This window comes from Dunckerocampus dactyliophorus, chromosome 12, assembly GCF_027744805.1.
Source record: "Dunckerocampus dactyliophorus isolate RoL2022-P2 chromosome 12, RoL_Ddac_1.1, whole genome shotgun sequence".
In the NCBI taxonomy this organism is placed as follows: Eukaryota; Metazoa; Chordata; class Actinopteri; order Syngnathiformes; family Syngnathidae; genus Dunckerocampus; species Dunckerocampus dactyliophorus.
The window spans coordinates 6721633-6746718 of NC_072830.1; the positions used below are offsets into that span (position 1 = coordinate 6721633).

The window sequence follows — 25086 nt, forward strand, 5'->3', positions numbered from 1 at the left end:
AGTCAAACGACGTTCTAATTTGATGAAACATATAGGCTACCTGGTCTGCATAAGAACAGCAGAATGGCAATACATTTCAAGATAAGTTCAACAAACACCCGTTTTGTTAGTTGGGAGTTATTCGTGACATCCAGGCCACCAGGGAGCAGTAAGGATTGTGCCGATGCTACTGACAGCGTCGGAAGGCCAGTTGTCACTTTAGTTAGTCCCTCTTATGTCTGCAGGAGGTACTGTATATCTTAATTTCGGTTTGAATACATCTGGACAACACACACAGATGTTTTATTTTTATTTCAGAAGCACAAAGCAAAACATTTGTGGAAGAGCTTTCCAAGTGGGAATCAATGTTTGGCGGAAGCTATGATGAAGAGTTTGGAATGTCTCCTGTGTAAAGCTGCCTTGATATGAATTTTAGAAAATAAACTGTTTTGATGCATTTTGTCTTTAAGAAAAGCTGTATCATTATTTTTTTGGTTTGGTGGAAAAAGGAGCTGCAAGGCAGCGTAGTACAGCGACACTATTTGTACTCCCCCCACACGCCCACTGTCTTGCTGTCCCACTCGCTGGTGGACAGACACTTGACAAAGAAATGTCCCAGGTCGTGTTTGGAGATGGCTCGTCCTTTCAGCATGTTTTCTGTCGCTGAGTATTGCTCTGTCAGAGGAAGATCGCCTGCACAGATGGAAAATACTAGTTGATCATTTTCGGAGTTTGATCACATGATGAGGTGAGAACTGGCTTATTTTCCTTCCATATGCACTCTTTGATTTAGCTTTAACGTCGCAAAATACTTGTATCCAATATTCAGTCTCCACCGACCAGCAATGTGAGGCGGCATAACGGCCACGTAGTCCAGACCAGACGACTTGAGGACGTTGTACATCCTGTCATGGTCTTCCGTGAGGGGAATCAGACGGGGCGGGACTTTGGCACGATCCCACAGCAGGAAGGCTGCGGAGGAAGAGGAGGACAGTTAAACATGTGGAAACAAGCTGAGGGGGGCAGCGAAATCAGGTGATCGTGTGTCATCCTACCTGACATGCAGCCCACCACTTTGCGGATGCCACGAGCCTTCATGGCCTCCACTATGTTTTTGGTACCCTCAGACATCATGGTGGTCGGACCTGAGCAGAACAGAACAAAACTGTTTGCGTGCTACTTCCGTATTTATCAACGTGTTTTTTTACTATGATGGGTCGGTATTATTGATGCATCTCACTCAGGTCGCTCCTCGTGCCCAGGACAATGATGACGGCGTCTTGACCCTCCATGGTCTTCTTCACATCATCCATATTGAGGACGTCCCCCACCACCACCCTGGACGCCTCGTGGTTGGTGGGCAGCCTGGCAGGGTCCCGAACAAGCACTGTTACGTTGTAACCTGTAGGGGAAGCAAGGAGCTGGTGAGTGATGGGGACAACTTGACCCTGGAACAGATTATTTCTATAACCTGTGAGGAAAAATTGGTTTCCAAATTGTTGTACATAATGTGTGGACACGCCGTCGTAGACTGAGCTCACGTTCTTTGACGAGCAACAGCTTCACAATGGAGCCTGTGAACTTATGTGCACACACCAAACCAGACCAGCAGTGAGCGTGACTCCGCCCTCTCCTGTACGACCAAGATAACCAACATCTCTACGCTATCGTCTCTGCTGAAACGCCTCAACGTGACTCGTCGTTTTTTAGCCCATGCAACGCGGGACAATAATAAATAATTAAAACACTGCTTAGTCTACTTCAGGGGTGTCCAAACTTATGCATACCGAATACTGCAAAATCAAAGGATGCATTTTCTTTCAAAGCATTCTGTATAGACATGCCGAGACGTTTTTTTTTTTATATTTAAAGACAAAAACAGCCTGCATCTCAGCTTTATCAGTGACAAAGAGTATTATTAGTAACTTTTCTCCTTACAGTGCACTTTTTTGCTGTTCTTTAAATACATTTCTTTTCCGAAATATTTCAACTTTCTCCGTGTACATTTTTTTTCTCTTAATATTATGACTTTATTGTCATTTTTACTTTATTATCAAACTATTCTAACTTTTCCCCAACATAATTTTCCACAAATTGCAACTTTATTCTTTATTTTGTTTGTTTTGCATTTTATTTTCCTTTATGCAATATTGTTCTCTTAATATTGTGAATTTACTCTCAATATTTCGTCTTTATTCTTGAAAACCACTTTTTTCTTTTTTTTGTTTGGACACCCCTGGTCTAATTAGCTACTTTTTATAGAAGTATTATTTCAGTTTTAGCCGAGGCTTCCCTTGTGAGTGTTATAATATATCAAACAGTCTTTCAATGTAATTACAGTATACCAATACAGGATAGAGCAGAATTTATTTGTAAATATTTAACTGCAAACATGCTCAACTCAAAGTACAGTACAGTACGCCCAATTATTCACAGCTGCAGATGTAGTAAACTAGTTACATAATCTGTATAATTATGCTGCATTAACAGATTTTAAAACCTTATACATAAAGAGATTTAATTTACGTAACATAAAAATACGTTGGCTCATTAATAATGATCCCTCATACCATAACCTCTGTTACGGTTATGTCATGGAGGCGTGACGTCATCGCTAACCTGCAGCCGACGCCAGGGTGACGGTGGCCTGGCCGGTCATTCCCGTCGCTCCAAAAATGGCCACATTCTTAATCGAGTCTGACATTGTCGGAGGGTGAGATCGTCCTGTGCGACCAGAGTGTAACTCTTCTTCTTAAAAAGTCACATTAGTGTGACAACAAGAAATCAGCCTCCTGGTGCCGCTTCCGCATATCAGGCTCCTCCCCCCCCCCTTACACCCCCCCTTTCCCCTTCGTGACAATTTAAAGGTACAGTGTCTCTTTTTTTGAATAACATTTAATATTGGAACAGCGGTTCTCAAATGGGCGTACTCGTCAGTTGTAAATGTTTCCTCTTACAAAGATATGAACAGGACACAATTTTTATGGAATGTTTAGTTAAACAGAGTGTAAGAAAATAAAGCCAGAAAAAGCAATATTAAATAGTTTATGTATTAAGTTGCATTTAAGAACTCATCTTTATTATAATCCCAGAAGGGGACAATTTAATTTGATAATTATGTGCACATTATGTGTAATTTCAAACACAAAATTCTATTTTCTGGTTAGAAGGAGGTACTTAAATTTTCTACAGGGAGGTAATTCACTGAAAAAAGGTTGAGAATGAAGGGCTTGGAAAACAAATGTAAATCCCTATAAGAAAAACACATAAAATCAAATTATACTTTATATTTTTTGTGTTGGTATGCATGGGTGATATCTACTACTTACGTAATGTTTTATTTATAACTTTAAAATTTAAACATGTATTTTTTTTATTATATTGTCATACGTTTTTCAGCCTTGTCTTTACTGCTGCTGGTTATGTGTTTGCGCCCCCCAGTGGCTTCTTGCATCAATAGCTCTCGATTTGTCCCCCACCCCTCACTGATGCTGATATTTCCCGCATCTCCACGGAGAGGAGGAGCAGGAGGAGGGGGAGCCTGTGTCAGGTGGTAACATCATCATCATCATCATCCAGCCCAGCACCAGCGGCACCTCCCGGCGCCTCGACGGCCTCGTAAGTGCCACGGTACCGACTCGCCGGTGCTGTTACTGTGTGCAGTAGCCGGCGTCAAGGACTCGATCGCTGCCCGGGACCAAAGCGGAGCGCCGTGCTCCTCCAGGGGACAAAACCCTCCGTCCTCGGCGACGTCCGGTGCGAGAGGAGCGACCCAGCATTGGCGCACAAGCTTGAAGGTAAGACGGACATTTAGGCTTCTCTCAGAGCGAGAGTCAGCATTGTTGTGCCTGCTGACGCCCCGGCCTGCGCCAGGCTGCAGGGGTACTGCAGTGGTCCGGCTTGGGGACGGTGTGTCTCCTGCACATGTGATGGATGGTGCACGCATGAAGAGTGTTGATAGTGTCACACCATCCTTGCAACGCAGCGGCCTATAGCATCAGCACCATAGGCACACGAGCTAACCTCCTAATTAGCCTGCTTGCAACTTTTAATTACACACAATTATGCAGGCTTTGTGGAGGAAATGGTCCCCATTGCAGAAGACTTGTCCCAAACCATGCAAAGACACAACCGGGCAGGTGAAATACACCTGCACCCTCTGGTGACCTAATCTATTTTAGCCTGTCCTCATTTTGTGTTGCACTCTGTCATGTTCATTTGACCACAGAATGGTGATGATTTGTGACTTGAGTTTATGTTTGTGCTGTTTTCACATGCCTTTCTCCATCAGCTAATGCCTTTCTAGCCCATGTTACCCACTTGCCCCCCTAACCTTTCAAATACTGCATATTTGTGTTCTAGCTGTGCAAAGTGTACTACGTAAAAGCCCAGAATCTTTTCTTTGCTTAGTGAGCTCTGTGGGTATGTTTTCTACGTTTTGACGCTTCCTTGAAGCTATCTTAGCAAAGAAGAAGTTGTAGTTTGGGCCTTTTACTCATTTCCAACAGTCCTATTAACATTTTTATGGGCTATAAATTAAGAAGACTGGTACATTGAGGTGGGGGTCGGGGGTTGTCAGTGATCACACAATTTGAAAGGTTTTCACTTTGTATAAAAAAAAAATAGCAGCAATGTATTTGGTGACAGCGCTAGAGTCAATGAGGAAGAATGAACACAGAGTCGACATAGCAGTTGTCGCGCTCCTCTAGAAAGTGAAAGTTAAGCGTGTGTGATGCATCTGTTATGTGTCTCCCAGTATTTTTCCATCAGTCGTATGTAGCTGTTGTGCAACTCTGATAACACTACGAGTGTGTGTGTCCTGAGGGCCCCTTTGATACGTTATCAGACTCACAATTCACTGAGCTTTTAGACTGACTCTACAAGTGTAATAATAATAATAATAATAATAATAATAATAATAATAATAATAATAATATCCAACAGTACTTTATATCTGTTTTAATATTTCATCCAGGTCTTGTAATGTGTGTGCGTTGTAGTACCTGGATCCGTGTCTCTATTGTATCTCGATGTCACTTTTGAGTATTAAAACAAGCTAACGGCTAGTGGCTACATATCAATTATCCTTGTGCACTCTGCCTTCAACGTGCCAGGTGCTGAGCGAACTCCCCGGGCCTCGCCGGTGGTCGGGCGGCGGTGCATCATCTGGATTTGCAGAGGTCACTCTGAAAACATCGTCACGCATTTTGACGAGCGGGTGACAGTTTTGATGAGGACTCCTGGTCAAAAAGGGGAATACGCCTCAGAGAAACCTCCAGTTTGAGAAAGAGGCTGTGATGAGCGCTGGCAGCTGTCTCGCTCTGTGGCTTCCTGTCTGGGTGGAGTGTGCCGCCATCATTCCCTCACAAGTAGTCTCCATTATTATTAAACCCTCTTAGTAGTTAGTGTTTAAACATGTGGTCCCATCCAATTATCAACATTTATCCTGTCGTTTCTCTCTAAAGATGCACAATGTTGACATGCACGTCTCCACAGGCAGCATCCTTTTTAACATTTGTTGCTCAGAAGTTATTTTTGTGCTTCTCAGCTGTCAAAAAAAAGACGCAAGAGCGACTATGTGACTGTTGTTTTTTAGACCGGCGTTTATTTTTAAGGCCTCGTTATTGTGAGACGCTGGTGCCGCGTTAATTATTCATCATGGCTCCAAAACTCCAAAATAAGACTGGCGTGCCTGGAAATATTGAAAATATCAGTAGTAATATATACAGTATATATGGCCACTGTCATGTTGAGGTAGTACAACAGGAAGTAGTTTGCTAAGTATCCGGATGAAGGTGCGGATACAGGAAGTTATTTCCATTGTTGGACCCTATAAAAAAAAAATCTAAATGGCACTCTCCACCTGATCATCATCTTCCATTATCCAGGAAGGAGGCTGCTTGCTAACTGGCCGTTACAGCATTGATGACAATGGCCACATGGTGGACAGAATGGTTAGCATGTCAACCTCACAGTCTGGAGATTGATGATTGGAATGTCCGTTGGCACGTCTCCCTGTAAAGTCTGCATGTTCTCCCCGCTTTTGCGTGGGTTTTCTTCGGGTATTTTCTGTCACATCCCCAAAACATGCATGTTAGGCGGATTGGAGGCTGTAAAATTGTCCACAGGTGTGAATGTTTGCTTGTCTAAATCAGAGGTGTCCAAACCTTTTCCGTCCAGGGCCACATATGGAAAAGTCAAAGGATAATATATAATATACTGTGTGTGTGTGTGTGTGTGTGTGTATGTGTGTGTGTGTATATATATATATATATATATATATATATATATATATATATATATATATATATTTTTTTTTTTTTCATTTTTAAAAAGGCTTAGACAAATCTTTGTGTTATCGGTAACAAAGCATATTGTTATTAATTATTAGTACCAAATTTCATTATTTTTCACATTGTTGCTGTTTTTTTGTTTTTTGCTGCGTTTAATTCAATTTCTACTGCTTCAAATTTTGCGGCTTCACTTTGTCACGGTTTTCCAAAAGTATATTAATTAATAAATCATGCTGTTTGTGCTTGAATACAGCATATAATTCGTCAAAAATGTGCATTTTTCAAGCATACAAATGGCTGAGTGAAGTAAAATACAAACATAAGGCATTCAGAAGACACATTCATAGACGTTGTCATGATATGTAGTATTCTACACCGGTCACTAGGTGCCAGTAATGTTACTGTAATGTTGGGTGAGACGCACCCACACGAGACTTAACTGACGGAACAACAGACTTTTATTGCACGTTTGAATGATCTCACAACAGGCCCAATAATCCCTAAGGTGGCCTACTGTTGCAGCCGTAATCCACGCCAAGATAAAACTCAATTCTGAACCGCCAACGTCACTTCCTGTCCGCGCCACTGGAGCACATTTACAGCAACACACACCAGCACAAGTCTATTTATGTCTTAAATGGCTTATTTTCTTTTATTATGTCTACTATATTTGGTAGTAGGCGTGTCAAGGTGATTATAGGGGTGTTATTTCTTGTCTGGAGGGCTCTAATAATGTTAAAAACCTTATTTAGCAGATTGTAAACAGATTTTCTGTGCTCTAACTACGAAAAATTACATTTATAAATAAGGAATTTGACTTTGCGGAAATGTACTTATCACGGATGGGTTTGGAATTAAATAAACGAGATAAACGATGGATATCTGAATGTGCCTTGTGATTGTCTGTGGATTGAGAGCCGCCTGCCTCTCACCCAAAGTCAGCTGTGACCCGAATGCACTATGGAAAATGGATGGATGACTCTTCATAGCAATTTTGCGTGTTAAATACTGTATCTCTATATATGTGAATTGTTGTTGTTTGCATTAGTGCTTGCTTATTTAGCGTGCAAAGAGACGTGCTATATCACAAAGTGTGAACAGCCTGCGGGCGTGTCTGATGGTTAACACATGCGTGTGTGTGTGTGCGTGCATGTGGTAGGGCGTCGGGCGCCATGGCGAATGCCTCCCCAGACCTGGACAACGCCGAAGCCCAGCGCCAGCTCAACAACAACAACCGGCCTATCAGCTCGGGGTTCTGGGAGACGGAGTGTACCAGCGCCAAGCTGTTTGAGTGCTCCCGCATCAAGGCCCTGGCAGGTCAGAGGTCACACAAAGATGAAGATAGAGCGGCTTTATCATGACTTGTGTACTGATGACACCCACAATAATTCTGCTACAGTATGTATGGACAAGTATTGGGCCTTGTTGAATCATTTTTGTGTTGAATCATCTTAGATGAGCGAGACGCCGTGCAGAAGAAGACTTTCACCAAGTGGGTCAACTCTCACTTGGCCAGGGTTTCCTGTCGCATATCCGACCTCTACAACGACCTCCGGGATGGCTACATGCTCACGCGACTACTGGAGGTCCTCAGCGGGGAGCTGCTGGTGAGCGCTCGCACTCGGCGTCATGCCAGATGATTGTCACGTTTCATGTTTTTAACTGATTGTTTTTAAGAAAACAAGGCATCTGTTGACATTTGTTGTATTATATTATATAATATATAGCTACAAGAACAATGGTTATTATAAGAAAAATTAAGTATGATGTGTGTATATATAATATAAAATATACAGTGTACAATAATAAATATAACAATAAATAAATAAATGAATAAATAATGAAATAAAATACAAAAAAATGAAACAATTCTGTAAATACAGTACATACATTATATGCATATATATATACATATATATATATATATATATATAAAACAAATAAAATGAGAATACAATATAATACATAGAAAATCTTATAATATATGTTATAGGGATGCTCTATTGTGCCTTTAGCGGTACAATGTCTTATCAGGTTTTGTTACAAGTGATTTGTGTATTTGTGCCTGGACCTTTCTAGCCGAGGCCGACGCGGGGCCGCATGCGCATACACTGTTTGGAGAACGTGGACAAAGCCCTGCAGTTCCTCAAAGAGCAGAGAGTTCACCTGGAGAACGTGGGCTCCCATGACATCGTGGATGGGAACCACCGGCTCACGCTGGGCCTCATCTGGACCATCATCCTTCGCTTCCAGGTATACACACATGCGGCTTGACGTGGAACGCTGGAAAAGTAGGCCCCATTCGTAGGAGCCCTCCAATTGGGCCAGTGTTTGCGTGTCGTCGTTCCTTCAAGTGAAGCCTCGGAAGGATGCATGCTGCCCCTCAGTAGGGACGCTGCTAAATGTCACTCAGAGCTTTGGGGTCCGCATAAGCTTTTGCTTTGCAGTTTGTATACTGCATGTATACCGTACCCTTCTATGTGCTGGTTTAATCAATTCAATTAGTCCAAACACACTTCTCTAATGTTATACATCAGTTAAAATGCTTACGTGGCATCATCTGGACCTTTGTGTGGTGTTTGTGGCGTCTTGTCGGCCCCCTGGGACGCTCTGTTGTCATGTGAAGTCACCACAGACCACATTTAATGAGCCGGTACTGTGTAGAGTGGACACAGTACATGCTTCCATAGTTTATGATCCCTTCTTACACATTAATGCTGCATGTGCATGGTAAATGCTGGTATGTAGCGGCCACGGGGCCTAAATAACACATCTATTCCATACAGCTGCTTCATGTAGGCCCTAAACCAACCTACCAAACTAAACTAGCTAACTAGAGTAGATTTATAGCTTTATTTATAGATTTATTGATAATCCCCCCCCCCTTCTTTTGCTTGTCGTCCTTCTTGTTTCCGCCTTTCCTGTGCGCTGAAAGTGAGTTTGTCCAGTCAGCATGGTGGCTCAAACACTGCAGTGACTGCACACACTGAGGAGGAGGAGGAGGGAGGAGGGATAAGTAACTGGAAGATGGAAAGTAACCCGAATGTATTTATAGAAGCATACACTAAATAAGAGCAGACTTCCACAGAGGTTGTTTGTGTTCCAATGATGTCAAGATGACATGAAGGAGTCGACTAAACATGACAGATTGCCCCTTCAATCCTGTGCTTAAATATATTGCAGGACTCTTGATGGATGATTAGGGAAATAATTCACTCAGATATTTGTGTTTATTACCCATCGTGCTCTAGCAGCAGCTAATGTTAGCATCAAGCTGTCAGCATTGAGCAGGAAGCTCACGTCCCCTCACGTGACGCTGATTTTCACAACTTTCAGCTCAGAGAATTACTGGAATGGGCCTTTAAGGGTGCATCATGTCATGTGTTTGTGCAGATCCAGGTGATCAAGATAGCCACAGCGGACAACAGAGAGACGCGCTCCGCCAAGGATGCGCTGCTGCTCTGGTGCCAGATGAAGACGGCAGGGTGAGCCAGGAGGTACACATTTCAGCGAGCGCTTAAACACACTTTACTTAAGTTTAACGTCGCTTCAGGTACCCTGAGGTCAACATCCAGAACTTTACCAGCTGCTGGAGGGACGGCCTCGCTTTCAACGCGCTCATACACAGACACAGGTGGGGCCACATGTAGAAAAATTGAAGGATATTTTTATTTTTATATTTTTATATTAATTTTTTGGGGGTCATTTTCATTTTGCTCAAGGGCCAAGGGACTCTCAGTATCAGTGTTGTGCTCCCACTAACGTTTGGCCTCTACTTGCTAGCTCAGCAGCCAGATAACCAGTTCTCAATGAAGGCTCCAGCTGAGTTCCCTTTCATAGCTTTTACTTTGAAAACTCAATATACAGGAATAAAGCACGTCAATTATGACTTGCATAGGATACAAATAATTTCTCTCTGACGTTCAACATAAACGAAATGCATTTAAAGAAGCGCAAGCTTGATGCTAATTTACATTGTGAATCCCATATAAGCGCTATCCATTAGCATTAGCGATTTTAAACACCAGTGTACATTCCATTTAGACTATGTGTAACAATCATAACATGTGTAAAGCCTGTAGCATCTCTTTAACCTTTTTTTCCTGGATCTTTGGACCACTTTGCTATCAGAGAAGTAGTCAATGGTCACACAATTTAAAAATAAGAGCAATATATTTGGTTACAGCGTTGGACTCTAGCATCAATGAGGAAAGAGCCCAGAATGAAAGTACACAGAGTCTATACTGTACAGCAGTTGCCCCGTCCCTCTAGAAAGTGAAAGCTAAGTTTGTTTGAGGAAGAACAATGCATCTATTGTGTATCTCCCAGTATTTTTCCATCAGCCATATGTACATGTTGCGCATCTCTTGTTTGTGCTATGTGAGTGTGTGGGTTGAGAAGGCCTTTCATGAGAAGACTGAATCTAGAGGTGTAATAATAGTAACGCATACATTCAGGCGAATCAAAAAGTGAAAAAAATTTCTGACAAAATAATTGAGAACCACTGTTATACTGTAAGACATGCAGGTAGTTGTCCATTTTGGGGGTGGGGTTGGGCCATTTCCAGTTTTTCTTTGTAGTTCTAATGCGAGTCGTGTTTAATTTTGTCTGTCAAATACGTCGAGGGCCAACAAAAAATGAGCTGATGGCCACCAGGTTTGCACATTGGACACCCCTGATATAGTGTAGATAAGCGAGCACTCAAATGAACCTGTCATGGTTTGGAATGTGAAGAGCGTGTCCTACTTCCCGTTTGCTCGCCTTGCAGACCAGATCTGATCGAGTTCCACAAGCTGACGAGATCCAACGCGACTCACAACCTGCAGCAGGCCTTCAACATCGCAGAGCAGAGCCTGGGCCTCACCAAACTACTGGACCCGGAGGGTGAACACTGGACCTCATCTCTTGTCACATTGCATGTGTTTGGTCAGGTTAACAACGCAGAGTCAGAATACTTTCTTCAAACTTGCATTAGAGTGCAGGGAAATATCATGCGTGTATGTGTATTAAATATGTGCAATCCCAGCATAAATGTAAATAATATGCAAACAGCATTTCTTCTTTCCGTCTCTTCGGCCCAGATGTGAACACGGAGAACCCAGATGAAAAATCCATCATCACCTATGTGGTCTCCTATTACCACTACTTCTCCAAGATGAAGGCTCTTATTGTGGAGGGCAAGAGAGTCGGCAAGGTAGCAAACATTTGCCATCAGAGAGTTCATTCCCTTCTTGCCCCCTATTTTTGCGTGCACGTCAGGTGCTGGACAACTGCATCGAGGCGGAGAAGCTGGTGGGCCGCTACGAGGCGCTGGCGTCTGACCTGCTGGACTGGATCGAGAAGACCATCGCGGTCATCAGCAACCAGAAGTTTGCCAACTCGCTGACCGGAGTTCAGCAGCAGCTTCAAGCCTTCACCACCTACTGCACCATCGAGAAGCCTATCAAGTGAGACCACGAATGGCCTCGATTGTGTTGCACGTGGAGGTAACGCCATTTTCCTGTGTCTAGGTTCCAGGAGAAGGGGAACCTGGAGGTTCTTCTCTTCACCATCCAAAGCAAACTGAGAGCCAACAACCAGAAAGCCTACATTCCTCATGAAGGAAAACTCATCTCCGACATCAACAAGGTCTTCTTAGAAAATGTTTTTATGCTCATGATCAGGTCGCAAACACATGTGACACCCTGTGGTAAGCTAACGCCATGTGTGTCGCCACCTGCCCAGGCGTGGGAGCGTCTGGAGAAGGCAGAGCATGAGAGGGGTGTGGCCCTGCGCAAGGAGCTGATTCGCCAGGAGAAGCTGGAGCTGCTAGCTCAGCGCTTTGACCACAAGACCACCATGAGACAGGCGTGGCTCAACGAGAACCAGAGGCTTGTGTCGCAGGTACCATGAAAATCCCCACCAAGATGCGACAAGGGAGCTAAATGATGCGAAAGATGCGCTCTCTGCTCGCAAAGGACAATTTTGGCTATGACCTGCCAGCGGTGGAGGCCGCCATGAAGAAGCACGAGGCCATCGAGGCGGACATCGCCTCCTACGAAGAGCGAATCGGCGTGGTGGTGGAACTGGCGGCAGAGATGGAGGTGGAAGGCTACTACGACATCCGCCGCATCGCCGCCCGCAAGGAGAACATCCTGGGACAGTGGAGTCTACTGAAGGAACTGGTGGCAGGGAGACGGATCCGGCTGGAGAAGAACCTGGCGCTGCAAAAGACGTTCCAGGACATGGTGTACATGATCGACTGGATGGAGGAGACTCAGGTAGCTGATGGCAGCATTAAAATTGCAACTGCTTCGGATGTTTCTCAACAACTCCTTCCGCTCCGTCCCAGTTTCAGCTGCTGTCGAAGGACTTTGGCAAGCATCTTCTGGAGGTGGACGACCTGCTGCAGAAGCACAGCCTGCAGGAAGCTGACATCGGCGTGCAGGCTGAGAGGGTGAAGACGCTCAATGCCGCTGCGCTCAAATTCACCACCATAGAGGGTACAAAAACACTCAAATACAATCAGCATGAATTCCTTCCAAAAGGTCAGAGAAAAACCAAATCCATTTTTTCCATAAGAAATAATGTAAATCCGATTAGTCTGTTCCAGACAACCAAAAATATTAACATTTTGTAGAGAATAATGATAGTTTTACACAGAGAAACAATACGACATACATTATTAATTCAATTGATAAATGAACATTTAACATGTCTTTTACCCTTCTTGAAAACTGGCAAACACAGAGATGAGTGAGGGGAGGAGGGGATGGAAGAGCCACACGGACGTTGTTTCATTCTAGTCCATTACAAACATAACTTTAAAGAGTGGCCGGTTAGAGCTGTATATTTGCTGACTTAAGCTTTATTGTATCCTTCAGCAGCAGGTACAATCATCATTATACACACTGACATTCTGTTATACAGTCATGGAAAAACTGATTACACCACCCTTGTTTCTTCAGTTCCTTGTTCATTTTACATAATAAAGGTGATTAAAGGATTCCCTGGCCAGAATCTGTCTATAGTGTCTCAACTCGTAAAAGAACCACGATGCATTCTTCACAGAGCTGAGTCACCAAGACGTGGATGCTTTGTTTGGGCAATGTTTGGCCATACGAGACCGAGGTGTACGAATCAGAGGTTCCACTGTACTCACACACTGACAATATAGCAAATAATGGAAATAGAAATAACAAAACAGTTCTGATCTTGATGATCAGCGATATTTAAATGCTAGTGATCATTTTAGGCTAAATGTGAGCAGTGGATATGTGAGATACTCCTCTTGTTTCTCAGCCCAAGTCATTAATGTAAAGTAACAGTTTGTAATAAAAGCCATATGTCGTTCAATTCTATTAGCTGTGTCAAAAGTCCTGCTATTATGCAAAGCAATCATAAAACAAGCAGGAGAGGCACAGAGCCTTTGTGGTGATTTTGATGATCCATCAGTTGTATTTGACCTTGAAATGACAACAATATTGATCTTTGATGTGATTGGCTGTCTCAGCGCTGCTCCACGGTGATCAACCTTGTCTTCTTGTCTCCAAGGCTACCAACCATGTGACCCGCAGGTGATCTGTAACCGGGTCAACCACGTCTCGTCTTGTCTGGAGGAGCTGAAGCAGCTGGCGGACAAAAGACACGTCGAGCTGGAGGAGTCGAGGCAGCTGTGGGCCTTTTTCCAGGTAAGGGGAGACACTCGGGGTGCAGCGTTTTTGAAGGTGGACAGTGGGAGTATCGCACCAACCCGAAAAAAAAGAAATCGTCAAATGAACTTGAGCTGATTCAGCTCTGTTCTCTGAAAAGGAGCTGGAGGAGTCCGAGGCCTGGATCCGGGAGAAGAGCTCCATCCTGGGAGCGCAAGGTTATGGGAAGGACCTAAGCAGTGTGCTGAAATTACTCCAGAAACACAAGACTCTGGCTGGGGAACTGCTGGCTCACCGCTCCTTGCTGCAGGTCTTTGTTTGGTCCATTGAAGTACAGAACCAGGACTTGATTCCCCACTATTACTGCTGCATGCATGAATCGAATCAGTCAAGAATCAATATATTTTGTTGCAAATTAGATTTTATTCCCACCTTTTAACGTGCATGGCCGCCACCTACAGGACGGGTGTGTAAAAGCATCACCGAGCGAGTCAGATAGACATGTTTAGGATTCTTACGGCTTGATGGAGGTCTAGTTCAGTTCTTTCATTCATTTGTGCAGACGACCATGCAGCGAGGGCAGCAAATCCTGAGCGAGAAGAGCATCGACACGGCGGGCATCCAGGAGCGCATCATGGACGTGAAGGACGAGTGGAAGACGCTGGAGGACCAGGCGGCCCAACGTCTCGGCCACCTGCAGGAGGCACTCAACTTTTTTCAGTTCTCCACCGAGACGGACGACCTGGTGGTCTGGCTGCAGGACGCCTACCGGCTGGTGTCCAGCGAGGACTTTGGCCACGACGAGTACTCCACACAGTCGCTCCTGAAGAAGCACCGAGGGGTCAGCGAGGACGTGGACAAACATCGGCTGCACGTGGTGGCACTGCGCAAACACATGGTGGTGCTGCCTCTGCGGTACCGTGAACAAGAGGTGGGCTGCAAAAACAACAACAACAAAAAAAAAAGCTGTGTCATTTCCTCCTTTTTCCTCCTTTCTCCATGTCTGGGCAGGAGGTGCAGGTGAGGATGCTGGAGGTGGAGCAGCTGTACACGGAGGTGGTGGAGGTGGGTGTGCTCCGCCAGCAGTGGCTTCACGACGCCCTCGCCGTCTACCGCATGTTCAGCGAGGTCAACGCCTGCGAGCTGTGGATCGATGAGAAGGAGCAGTGGCTGAACAAGATGGAGATTCCTGAGAAGCTGGAGGATGTGGAGGTGGTGGCGCACAGGTGGGTGTCACACAGTGTTCCACTTCTGAATCTTAAGAGAACACTTTTTTTCCCAAACCGTGTGTCCTTGTTGCAGATTCGAGTCCCTGGACCAGGAGATGAACAGCCTGATGGGAAGGATCCTGGACGTGAACCAGATAGTCCAGCAGCTTCTGGATGGAGGTCATCCGTCCTCTACAGAGGTCAGAGGATGTCAGGACCACCTCAACTCCAGGTACTGAGACACAAAGGTTCTGACATGCTGCAAGAGGGTGTAGATTCATGTGAATTACAGCACTGACAACGTGAAGCAACATAAAACCAGGTGTCAGTCTCAGGTTGAAGAACATATTGTTCTTCTTTGTGGGTGTGCCAATGAAACATGCTCTGCCCATGTTGAAAGTGGCAGCATCTGATTGGCTCTTTTATTGTATTTACTGCCGTCTGTGTTGTCTGGCAGCAACAAAAATCCATCACGTTGGGTGTCCATGAGGCTTACGACCCCACAGCGCGACCATCTGTGGCGGCGGTGGCCTCAGTCACCACGTGACCGCCATGTTTACCTCCATTCATCTTCTGACTGGTGTCCGCTTCCCGCCAGGTGGAACAGCATTGTGAGTCTGGTGGAGCAGAAGAAGGACCAGCTGGACTCCATGTTGCGTCTGCAGAACTACCTCCTGGAGTGCGTTGAGATCAAATCCCAGGTCCAGGAGAAGCGGAAGGCCATCGACGCCACTCAGTACGCAGGCAGCGACCTGGGCGGGGTCCTGGCTCTGCAGAGACGTCTCTCCACCATGGAGGGGGCGCTGTCCGTACTGGAGCCCAAACTGATGCACCTGCAGGTGGGGAATGGGTGTGGGAGGAATGCCAAGATGGCGAAGTTTAAGATGTCCACAATAAACGCTCACTGTTGGCTGATGTAGGAGGAGGCAGAGCATCTGGCCACCGCCCACCCGGGTCGGGCCACGGAGGTTCTCCTGCCCTTTGATGGTATCAGTGTTGAGTGGGAGGAGCTTAAGCGGACCCTGCAGGGGTGTGAGGACTCACTGACTGTGGCTAGCAGGCTGCAGAGCTTCATTCAGGTCAGCAGGTGGCGCTCACACATTCGTCCAAACGAACTAAAACCTATCACAATATTAGGTACGCTTGCACAATGTATTGTGATTTGTTTCTCCGTCTTTTCAGGACTTGGATTTGTTTCTCACCTGGTTGGTCCAAACGCAGACGGCTGCTGCCTCAGATCAGCTGCCCAATGACCTGGAAGAAGCCGAGAGGCTCATCAACAAACACGCCGCCCTCAAGGAGGAGATTGGCCGGTGCGCCATCATGATGCCATCTTGAACATCACTTCTAGAATGGTCTTTCAGACGGTGTTCCGTGTCCGTGTTTGCAGGTACGAAGAAGACTACGAGCGTCTGCAGGCAATGAATGAGCTGCTGGAGTCGGAGGAGGCGCCGCTGCCTCAGGCCGCCCTGCAGCAGTGGCTCCAGAAGCTGGACGTGGGCTGGAACAAACTGCTGGAGATGTGGGAGAGCAGGAGAGAAGTCCTGGTGCAGGCTCACATCTTCCATCTGTTTCTGCGAGACGTCAAGCAGGCCGAGTCCTTCATCAACAACCAGGTGAGGGAAGATGTCAAGCTGATGTCATGGCGTCGAACCAATGCTCATGTCTCTCAGGAGTCGGCGTTGGCCCACGTGGAGCTTCCGACCACGGTGGAGACGGTGGAGGCGGCCATCAAGAAGCACAAGGACTTCACCACCACCATGGAGCTCAACCTGCATCGCATCAAGGCCGTGATTGAGGCGGGAGAAAGCCTGATCAGCCAGAGCAACATCTACTCGGAGCGCATCAGGGAGCGCGTCGACACGCTCGCCAACAGGTAACGCAAAAAGTCACAGGAAAAGAATGTTTAGGTTGTTGTGTATGATGATGAGGGTGGAAGATTTTGTGATGGAAGTTTATTTTTTGCCACTCTACAGGGCTTCTCTTCTCTTCGTTTCTTCTTTTTTTTTTAATACACACAGTAGGTTTTCTAAAGAGCTCCTGGTGTCCACCTTCTCTTGTAATGTGAGAGCAGCTGTCGCACTATTCAGCAACAATAAGCATTAGCAGCAAGAACACAACCACACGCACAACTGACACCTGGCGTGAAATCAGTCTGATCTGTGTGTGTGGATGTGTGAGTTTGTGTGTGTGTGTTGGGGGCAGGGCTGCGTGTGTGTCCTGTGGGGGGTTTCTGGTGGTTGTGTGTGACTCCTGTGACCAAGCATATGGATTCAAGGTTACATTTACATGAATTTAACGCAACAAACGTACATTATGTTAACACGTTGTTAACATAATAATGTTAAAAACGTCTTTGTTATCATCAATAACAATATTTAGTGATTTAGATCCGTCATTCACATAATCAATAGGCTGATCAGTATGTGACGTTTTCGAGTCAGTTCTTTGGCTGTTAGACTGACCGTTGGATTGTTTTCAGGCGACACAAGGCCATCCTGCATTTGTATTATGACATACGTTCCTTGCGTGTTCCTCTCAGGGGCAACCAGAACCGAGAGCAGGCCCAGCAGTGGTTGGAAAAGCTCAACGACCAGTGGGAGCTCCAGAGGTTCCTCCAGGACTGTCACGAGGTGGGTCAATCCAAAACCAACGTTTTTGCTTGACCTTTGTTGAGCGTTGTTTTTGCTCACTGGTCCATGTACCAGACCTTCTTCCTGTTTACATTTTTGAGACCGACGTCACATGTTTTGTTGTGATTTACAGTGGAACCCGCTTATGTCGACACCCACTGATGTTGACATAGGGCAGGGGTCGGCGACTTTTAGCATCAAATCAAAATTTGGGCCCATCTCCACGAAATTAAAAACCACAAAAAACTATTTCACCACTAAATGGAAGGTAACGCTGGATATATAGTTTCTTTAAACGTAGTGTCACGTTCCTTTTCTGTCATCCTGTTCCTCGTGGCGGAGTGACAAGCCACACCTGTTGCCACCTGGCAATTTATCATGTTTCTTAAGCCTTTTCTTAAGCCATCTTCACCAATTTCGGATCAAAAATTTGCAGTAAAAGTGTTGTTACACATCAGTTTGTTCCAGTTCCAGTACCTCTCTCCGTATCGCTTTAGTTGCCATTGTTAATTAGTGACAAAGAAAGCTAACAAGCTAAATAGCTGACCAGCATCATGGTTACTCACCCAGTTGACTAACCAGAAAACACTGCCTAGCCTAGCACTTCGGTGGACAATTGCATGTCACACTCTCAGCTCTGACACAAAACTTTGAAAGGCTCATGACGGCATCAGAATGGACGGCGTAGTGACTACACAGAAGCATAAACCAGCTGGAAGGATAAAAGAGCCGCATGCAGGTTGCAGACCCCTGACATAGACGGTTGTCGACATACCTGAAATTGAAACCTAAACTAACCATTGCTTGCTTATTTACCTGACTATTAGTCACTCCGGAGTATAAGTTGCTTCAGCCAAAAAATACGTTATGAAGAGGGAAAAAAAAGACATACTGTATATCAGTTGCACTGGACTGCACACATTTATTTAGAAATGGATATCATAAAAATCAAGACCAACAGTAAACATTCAACATGGAAGGACGAGTAATTCAACAAACTCATATTCAAAACCTATCTGACATTCTAGATACGGTTTTTAACATTATTAGAGCCCTTTAGACATGAAATAAAACGCCTATAGTCACCTTTACACTCCTGTGATTCATTGTTTACATCACATTGCGCAACTCTTATGCTACAGGGACTCGAGACGGCCGCTAGCTAGCAAGCTAGTGAGCTAACAAGCTAGCGAGCTAACAAGTTAGCCTCAAATTTATTTCTTCTAAACTTAAGAAGCCAAAAACTTCCATACAGAGTGCTATTTTTTCATAGGATATCGGGTGTATTCATTCGTATAAATGTTTGTTAGGTAGATTACGTCTTCCTCTTCAATTTTGTATTGGATTTATATTGCCTGTTGGACCACATCGACTCAAACTAACGCTTTAAATATTAAGTCCAACTTTAAGCCTTTTAAACTCATGAATCGGAGCTTCAGGACAAGATAAAAGGAATATAGGATATAAATTCAGTTTAATATCTATCTGCAGATGAAATTTCATTAAAATCGGATTTTGCGAAATATGTTTTTTTTCTCCCCCGTAATTACAACATGTCGCGTTTGCATTGTCCTATTTTCAGTATGGATGCATTGATTGTAAATATAAAAGCTAATAAGACAGTTTAGATATCATTATAACAAAAAAATGCTAAAAAACGTTGATATTCTTATATATGGAGTGGATGTTGGTGGATTTTATACATTCCTGTCATCGATGATAGCTAGGTATTTCCTGTGGTTAGTGTGGGGTGAAAATTAATACACAGTGTGCTGATCACTGCAGTGTGAGGCATTCATGAAAAATATGACACTGGATTTCTTTCCCTGGACTTTTTGATTATCAGAAAAATGTATATGGATACTCTGTTGGCTTTTAAAACTGATTTTCACAGCCTAAGTTATGATATATTTTGTAGTGCGGTTGTACTTGCAAGGTCCGTGGGTTGATCACAGCTTTTGTCTTGACTCAATGTTAAAGCAATGGGGACCAAAGGCACTATTTTGCAGTCTAAAATCTGATCTAACGTCTTTAATATTTAGGGTCGAGAACTGAATGAGGTATCAAATTAAAGTTCAGGTCATGCTTTATCACATCGCATTCATCACAAACTTGATTTTACACATTTCAAAATTGTGTTTCCAGTGGCTAACAATCTAAAAAAAAAATTGTGAGTGAAGGAATCTTACTTTGCACTGAACAGGAAGGGAGTTGGTGCACATTTTAGTGCGGTAACTTGACAATATTTGCATTGCTGTTGTGGTTTCCCGCTACTTAGTGATAGTGAGGAAGTTAACAATGCTTCAGCACACGTCTGTATAAAGGAACCAATTCTTCATAGAAATGACCCTTTTAGCTCTCAAATTTCATGTTGACAAAAGCGGTCGAAAATGCACGTCCACATAAGCGGGTTGGAGTTTTTCCATTGGGAAGAGAAGCTAAACAGACCAAGTTAGCGACTGAGGGACCAGATAAAGCTCACTTAGGGTGTGAAAGCAACAAGCAGACGTGCCTCGCGTGCTGTTATGTCACGTCCCCGGGTTGAGTTTGGGACGTGTCCTTCTCTGGACGTCTGGCCGGGCCCAAAAATCTTGTTGAGTTTCTGCAACTTTCTCTCTTTGGCTGTGTTGAATTATTCAACAGCACGGCTCTTCATCATTAATTCATGAGAGGAAGAGTGGGTCTCGCTCTGTGCACGTACAGCATATGGATATACTACTGATGTACGTATAGCGTTGATGTGGACCATACTGATAAATCATATGAGTGTCTATGAGTGTACACAAGTTACTGTATATCAGTTTGTTTGACGGTGACTGGGGTGGTAGTCACATGACCCGAGAGGGTTCCTCCTTCCCCGTCCTCCAATACAATTCATTTAGAGTCTCAGGGGGCTCATTGCACTTTGACCTCCACTAGTGCCTTTGTGCACTTTTGTCTCTCTGGATGTGCGTGTTCACTCGCCGTCAAGCGATACCTGGGGCCATTTAAGGGCTAGCTTGTGGTGTCAACAATGCTCCAGAACACTGAGGTCCAGTGTGTCCGGCACCAGCTGTCACATTGTCTGTGTGATGTGACTGCAGCTAGGAGGCTCTCTAGCTTCTTTGGGCAGCTGCAGAGATGAGGTGGGTGAGTGGGGGTGGGGGCGCTGTGTGTGTGGCTTTTGTGTTCCTTTTAAAGAAAAGGAATAAAATGCTCTCACCATTCCCTTCGCCCACTTTACCCCCTTCCATGCCAGCACCATTAGATGTGTCCAGGAAACCTGCCCCCCTTCCAAAAAAAAAAAAATCCCAATCCAGTCTTTGCTCCTCCTCCATCCCTCCACCCCGTCTCTAGCTGACTCGCAGAGAGGAGGGGCCAGTGCATCATCTCGGCCGCCTGCCATTTTATTGTTTTCGAAAGGTGTGGGGGGGGATTTTTCCTCTTCTTCTTCTTCTTCTTCCTCGGCTTTGGTCCATCCTATCCTCGTGCCCTCGTGCTCGTCACGGCTCAGCCCCGCCTCTTTCTCAGCAAGAGAGAGAGAGCGTCTGTCTCTCGTCGATGGTGTCAGCACACCTTTTTGTGCGGCTGCCTCTCCTCCTTCCTGCTCCATCGCTCTCCGTGCAGCGGAGCGCGTCCCGGGCAAGGATGCGGACGCCAGTGGACGCCTGCCCCACGCCCTCCTCGGGCCGTTCCTGCTGAAGAGCGCCGGTAAAAACGTGTTGGGAGACGGGAAGAGGAGATGCTGCATGCGGCTGTGAGGATGTTGCCGGGAGACGAGGATGCTGACCTAAATGTGTTAGTGATGTTGTCAGTGCGTGTGTGCGTGTGTGTGTGTGTGTGTGTGTGTGTGTGTGTGTGTGTGTGTGTGTGCGTGCGCACGCGTGTGTGTGTGCATGGGAATTCCTGCCGCCACGCTTGCTGGCACACACGTGTGCGACTACATGCGTCTGCTGCTTCATGTGTGTGCCTTTGACCTTGTCACTGTGTCACAGTGACTTAAGACATGTGTGTCTCCTAAATTACGTTTTTGCTATGCAAACACATTTCAACTTCTTTTTATTTTGCCATCTTAGCAATTAAGCAAGTGAAAAGCATCAGTCTGAGGCTCCGAGCTAAACATTTTTACATTTGTCGAAATAGGAGCATGCCAACGTGTGAAAGCAGTTCAGCAGAAGAAAACCAACAATGTACCAAAAGTGGTAGACCTGCTAACTTCACAAGCCACACTATATGCCACTCTGTGTTGTGCCTATTATTATTATTATTATTATTATTATTATTATTACACATTTTGTCATTCAAAAGAACACCACATCCACCTCACAGCCATGCCCAGTGTGTGTGTGTGCGTGTCTATTATATAAGCCGTGACTAACTGGTCTTACTCTCCCTGTGGTCCAGCTGGGAGACTGGGTGTGCGAGAAGATGCTGATGGCGAGGGACAGCAGCCGCGATGAGACCCAGAAACTTCACAAGAAATGGCTGAAGCACCAGGCCTTCATGGCCGAGCTGGCCCAGAATAAAGAATGGCTGGAGAAGATTGAACGGGTGAGTTCTGTGTTTTGTTTTTTTTTAGTGGGAGATTGCTAAGTGTTGCTAAAAACTTGTAGCTTGCCAGGTGTTTTTCAAACGGGGCATGTGACATCGGCGTAGCACTTCTATTTCACCTTAGTTTAATTTGTTTTTTGTTTTTTTTTTTTGTTCCAAAAGGTTTGACGAAAACCAAAAAGTACAGAAATTGTCCAAATTTCCGATAGTAATAAATCAATGAAAAAAATTACAAAAAATATAGATAAACAAATATATAATATAATATAATATAATATAATATAATATAATATAATATAATATAATATAATATAATATAATATAATATAATATAATATAATATAATATAATATAAAACCAATTAACCCATTCCAGACATGCAAAATATATTCACAAAAAATACATTTTGTAGAGAATACAATGTGAAATAATTTTAAATGATGAATAGATGCAACTTCTTTGTTGATGCAGACGTCCCGTACATTCTTGCAAAATCGAATACAATACTATTTTCTCACTTTCTTTAGCAAATTGCTGGCACTCGCAACTTTCTTTGGCCCCATGGTGGGTTGTTTAGCGATCACAATTGGTAAAAAAATGCACGGACAGTGAGTCAGCAACATGTAGGCTTTGTTTGGGCACTTGATTTCAAGGGACGATACAGTACCGGGCAAACGGACTTGTTTGGTACGTGTAATATTGTATGAAAACCGAGACTACATTTTGGGGAAAGTTTTTGACAAATACTGAACCATACGATGATTGACTCTAATTGACTCTCCTTCAAAGTACCTTTCATTTTCCTCTCGCAGACAGAAATTGTTGTATTTGGAGGCTAACTGTTGTTCCACACTGCCTTACTCGGCTGCTGGATCAAATCTGCGATGGCTAACTTACGAGGCTGGAGTCCTCGCAACGTTACGGGCAAAAGGAGGCCAGCCACGCGTGCACTCGGGCATCGTGCTGCACCGCGCTTCCTCTGCAGTGTGGAAGTGGGCAGGGTTGAAACTGAACTCCCCCGCTGGGAGCAGAGAGAGCGCCAAGCACGCCGATGCGTTCGCAGTCACGTGTGCACGCGAGCGGAGGCAGACCATGACTTGCTTCGGGGGAGGAAATCTTTTAACAGACATATACTCTCTATGAAAGAAAACATAGCTGATGTGCAGCACGATGAATTTGTGGTCAGAAATATTCTGTCCTCAGTGTTATGCGCCATCATGTTGATAGTGCCTATGATGAGCTCTCCAATCAGAGAAGGAGGAGAACAACGTCCTGATTCAAGCAGCAGCTTATTCACTTTTGCTTCTGATTGGGCCACTTTTCACTGTCCTGGTTGCGTCTCTTCTCTCGGCGAGGTCCTCTGAGATTCTCTGCACTATTTCTGTCCTCGTTGAAAAAGCTCTCGCTGCAGACAAGGATGCTTTGAAGCATGTTTGCCGGTGTTCACGGGTAAATAAGTTGAACTGGTTCCTCGACTGGCCTGCAGTCACTGAGCTGAGTCTCTTCTGTCCTGACGTCATCACTGGAGATGCCAAAAATAATAAGGCTCACCTGCTGCATTAACCAGCAGGGGGCACAATAACTACATGTTCAATGAGTGAAATAAATTGAATATATTCATAGTTAGAGTGTAGAAAACCTGATTAAGACCTTCTAAATGCATGTTTTAACATGATTAGAGCCCTCAAGACATGAAGTAACACCCCTATAGTCACCTTTACAGTATTATTACCCAATATAGTAGACATAGTAAGAGAAAATAAGACATATAAGACATAAATAAGACTTGTGCTTGTGTGTGTTGCTGTAAGTGTGTTCCGCTAGGGCACATGTGTCAAAATCGTGCCCTGGAGGGCCGAGACGCTGCAGTTTTTCTCTCCAATCAGTTTCTTCAGCAGGTGATTTAATTGATGAGCTCCTTCCCTCAAACTGAAGGTGTTGATCATTAAAATCACCTGCTTTAGTGACTGGCTGGACTGGTTGGAAAGAAAACCAGTGTCTCGGCCCTCCATGGCACGAGTTTGACACCCCTGCGCTAGGAGATGCCAGGGGAGCTCAGTGGGGGGCAGACAGGAAGTGACATTGGGCGTTCATAGTTCAGTTTTAGCTTGTCGTAGCCCGTGTTAGGGATTATTCTGCCTATTGTGAGATCATTCAAACCGGCAATAAAAGCCTGTTGTTCCGGCAATCAAGTCTGCTGCTTGTGTGTCTCACCCAACATTGCAGTAACATTATTGACACTTATTGACCAGTGTAGAATACTACATATCATCACAACGTCTTTGAATGCGTCTTTTAAATACCTTATATTTGTATTTTACTTCATTTAGCCATTTTATGCTTGGAAAAATGCTTAATTTAGGCATTAGCTTAAATATCCATGTTTTTAGACTAATAATAGGCCCTATTCAGCCATAAAACAGCATAATTTATGAATTAATATGTTTTTGGAAAACCGTGATAGAGTGAAGCCCTGAAATTTGAAGTGGCGAGTGATTACTGTACTCCTTTGTTTACTTTGTTGAATTCCCAGCGCCTCACACTGCGCCTCACCCACGCCACGTTATACCTAATGCAGCTACACACAATGCAGTCGAAACACCAACCACATCAGGGTCAGTTCTCGGCCCATGTCCAAATCCAGGGCGGGATACCAGAGTCTCGCATCCTCAGGGGATTTTAGACTTGAGAGTTTGGAGGTTCCACTGTAGACTGGAGAGGTGTTCCTGAATGAAGCAGCATACAAAAGCAGAACATGCACCCCCCTCAATGCCTCAGGCGTCTCCAAGGAAACCCCAGCGTCCTGCAGGAC

At 44.7% G+C, this 25086-nt stretch overlaps 2 protein-coding genes across 6 annotated transcripts in view; one reads left to right on the forward strand and one right to left on the reverse strand.

Moving 5' to 3' along the window:
- Nucleotides 1-204: 204 nt before the first annotated feature.
- Nucleotides 205-2797, reverse strand: blvrb (biliverdin reductase B). Its single transcript, XM_054794441.1, has 5 exons — nt 2599-2797; nt 1220-1381; nt 1035-1124; nt 820-951; nt 205-672 (listed from the first exon to the last, which is right to left on the reverse strand). The coding sequence occupies exons 1-5, from the start codon at nt 2681-2683 to the stop codon at nt 518-520; spliced, it is 624 nt and encodes a 207-aa protein (XP_054650416.1). The 5' UTR covers nt 2684-2797; the 3' UTR covers nt 205-517.
- A 733-nt stretch (nt 2798-3530) lies between these two features.
- Nucleotides 3531-25086, forward strand: part of LOC129191211 (spectrin beta chain, non-erythrocytic 4-like) — a 38701-nt gene continuing 17145 nt past the window's right edge. For 2 of the 5 annotated variants that reach the window (XM_054794338.1, XM_054794342.1), the window contains exons 1-25: nt 3531-3776; nt 7432-7589; nt 7728-7879; nt 8352-8525; nt 9666-9757; nt 9826-9906; nt 11041-11156; nt 11354-11466; nt 11532-11719; nt 11783-11900; nt 11997-12155; nt 12230-12532; nt 12604-12754; nt 13806-13942; nt 14064-14213; nt 14466-14834; nt 14915-15129; nt 15206-15343; nt 15710-15950; nt 16032-16190; nt 16294-16424; nt 16502-16727; nt 16785-16987; nt 17654-17744; nt 22128-22274. In XM_054794338.1, coding sequence (XP_054650313.1) covers nt 7445-7589; nt 7728-7879; nt 8352-8525; nt 9666-9757; nt 9826-9906; nt 11041-11156; nt 11354-11466; nt 11532-11719; nt 11783-11900; nt 11997-12155; nt 12230-12532; nt 12604-12754; nt 13806-13942; nt 14064-14213; nt 14466-14834; nt 14915-15129; nt 15206-15343; nt 15710-15950; nt 16032-16190; nt 16294-16424; nt 16502-16727; nt 16785-16987; nt 17654-17744; nt 22128-22274 — 3999 coding nt within the window. In that variant the 5' untranslated portion in view covers nt 3531-3776; nt 7432-7444. Of the gene's footprint in view, nt 3777-7431; nt 7590-7727; nt 7880-8351; nt 8526-9665; nt 9758-9825; nt 9907-11040; nt 11157-11353; nt 11467-11531; nt 11720-11782; nt 11901-11996; nt 12156-12229; nt 12533-12603; nt 12755-13805; nt 13943-14063; nt 14214-14465; nt 14835-14914; nt 15130-15205; nt 15344-15709; nt 15951-16031; nt 16191-16293; nt 16425-16501; nt 16728-16784; nt 16988-17653; nt 17745-20995; nt 21522-22127; nt 22275-25086 lie in introns of those variants that run through there. The other 3 variants (XM_054794341.1, XM_054794340.1, XM_054794339.1) reach the window with 3 other exon arrangements.

What these genes read in the sequence shown, in the direction of transcription:
- blvrb (XM_054794441.1), bottom strand. Translation starts at nt 2,683, where the DNA reads ATGTCAGACTCGATTAAGAATGTGGCCATTTTTGGAGCGACGGGAATG. An exon ending in CACCCTGGCGTCGGCTGCAG is followed by an intron (nt 1,382 to 2,598) that starts GTTAGCGATGAC and finishes CTTCCCCTACAG; the next exon opens with GTTACAACGTAACAGTGCTT. An exon ending in GGGCACGAGGAGCGACCTGA is followed by an intron (nt 1,125 to 1,219) that starts GTGAGATGCATC and finishes TGTTCTGCTCAG; the next exon opens with GTCCGACCACCATGATGTCT.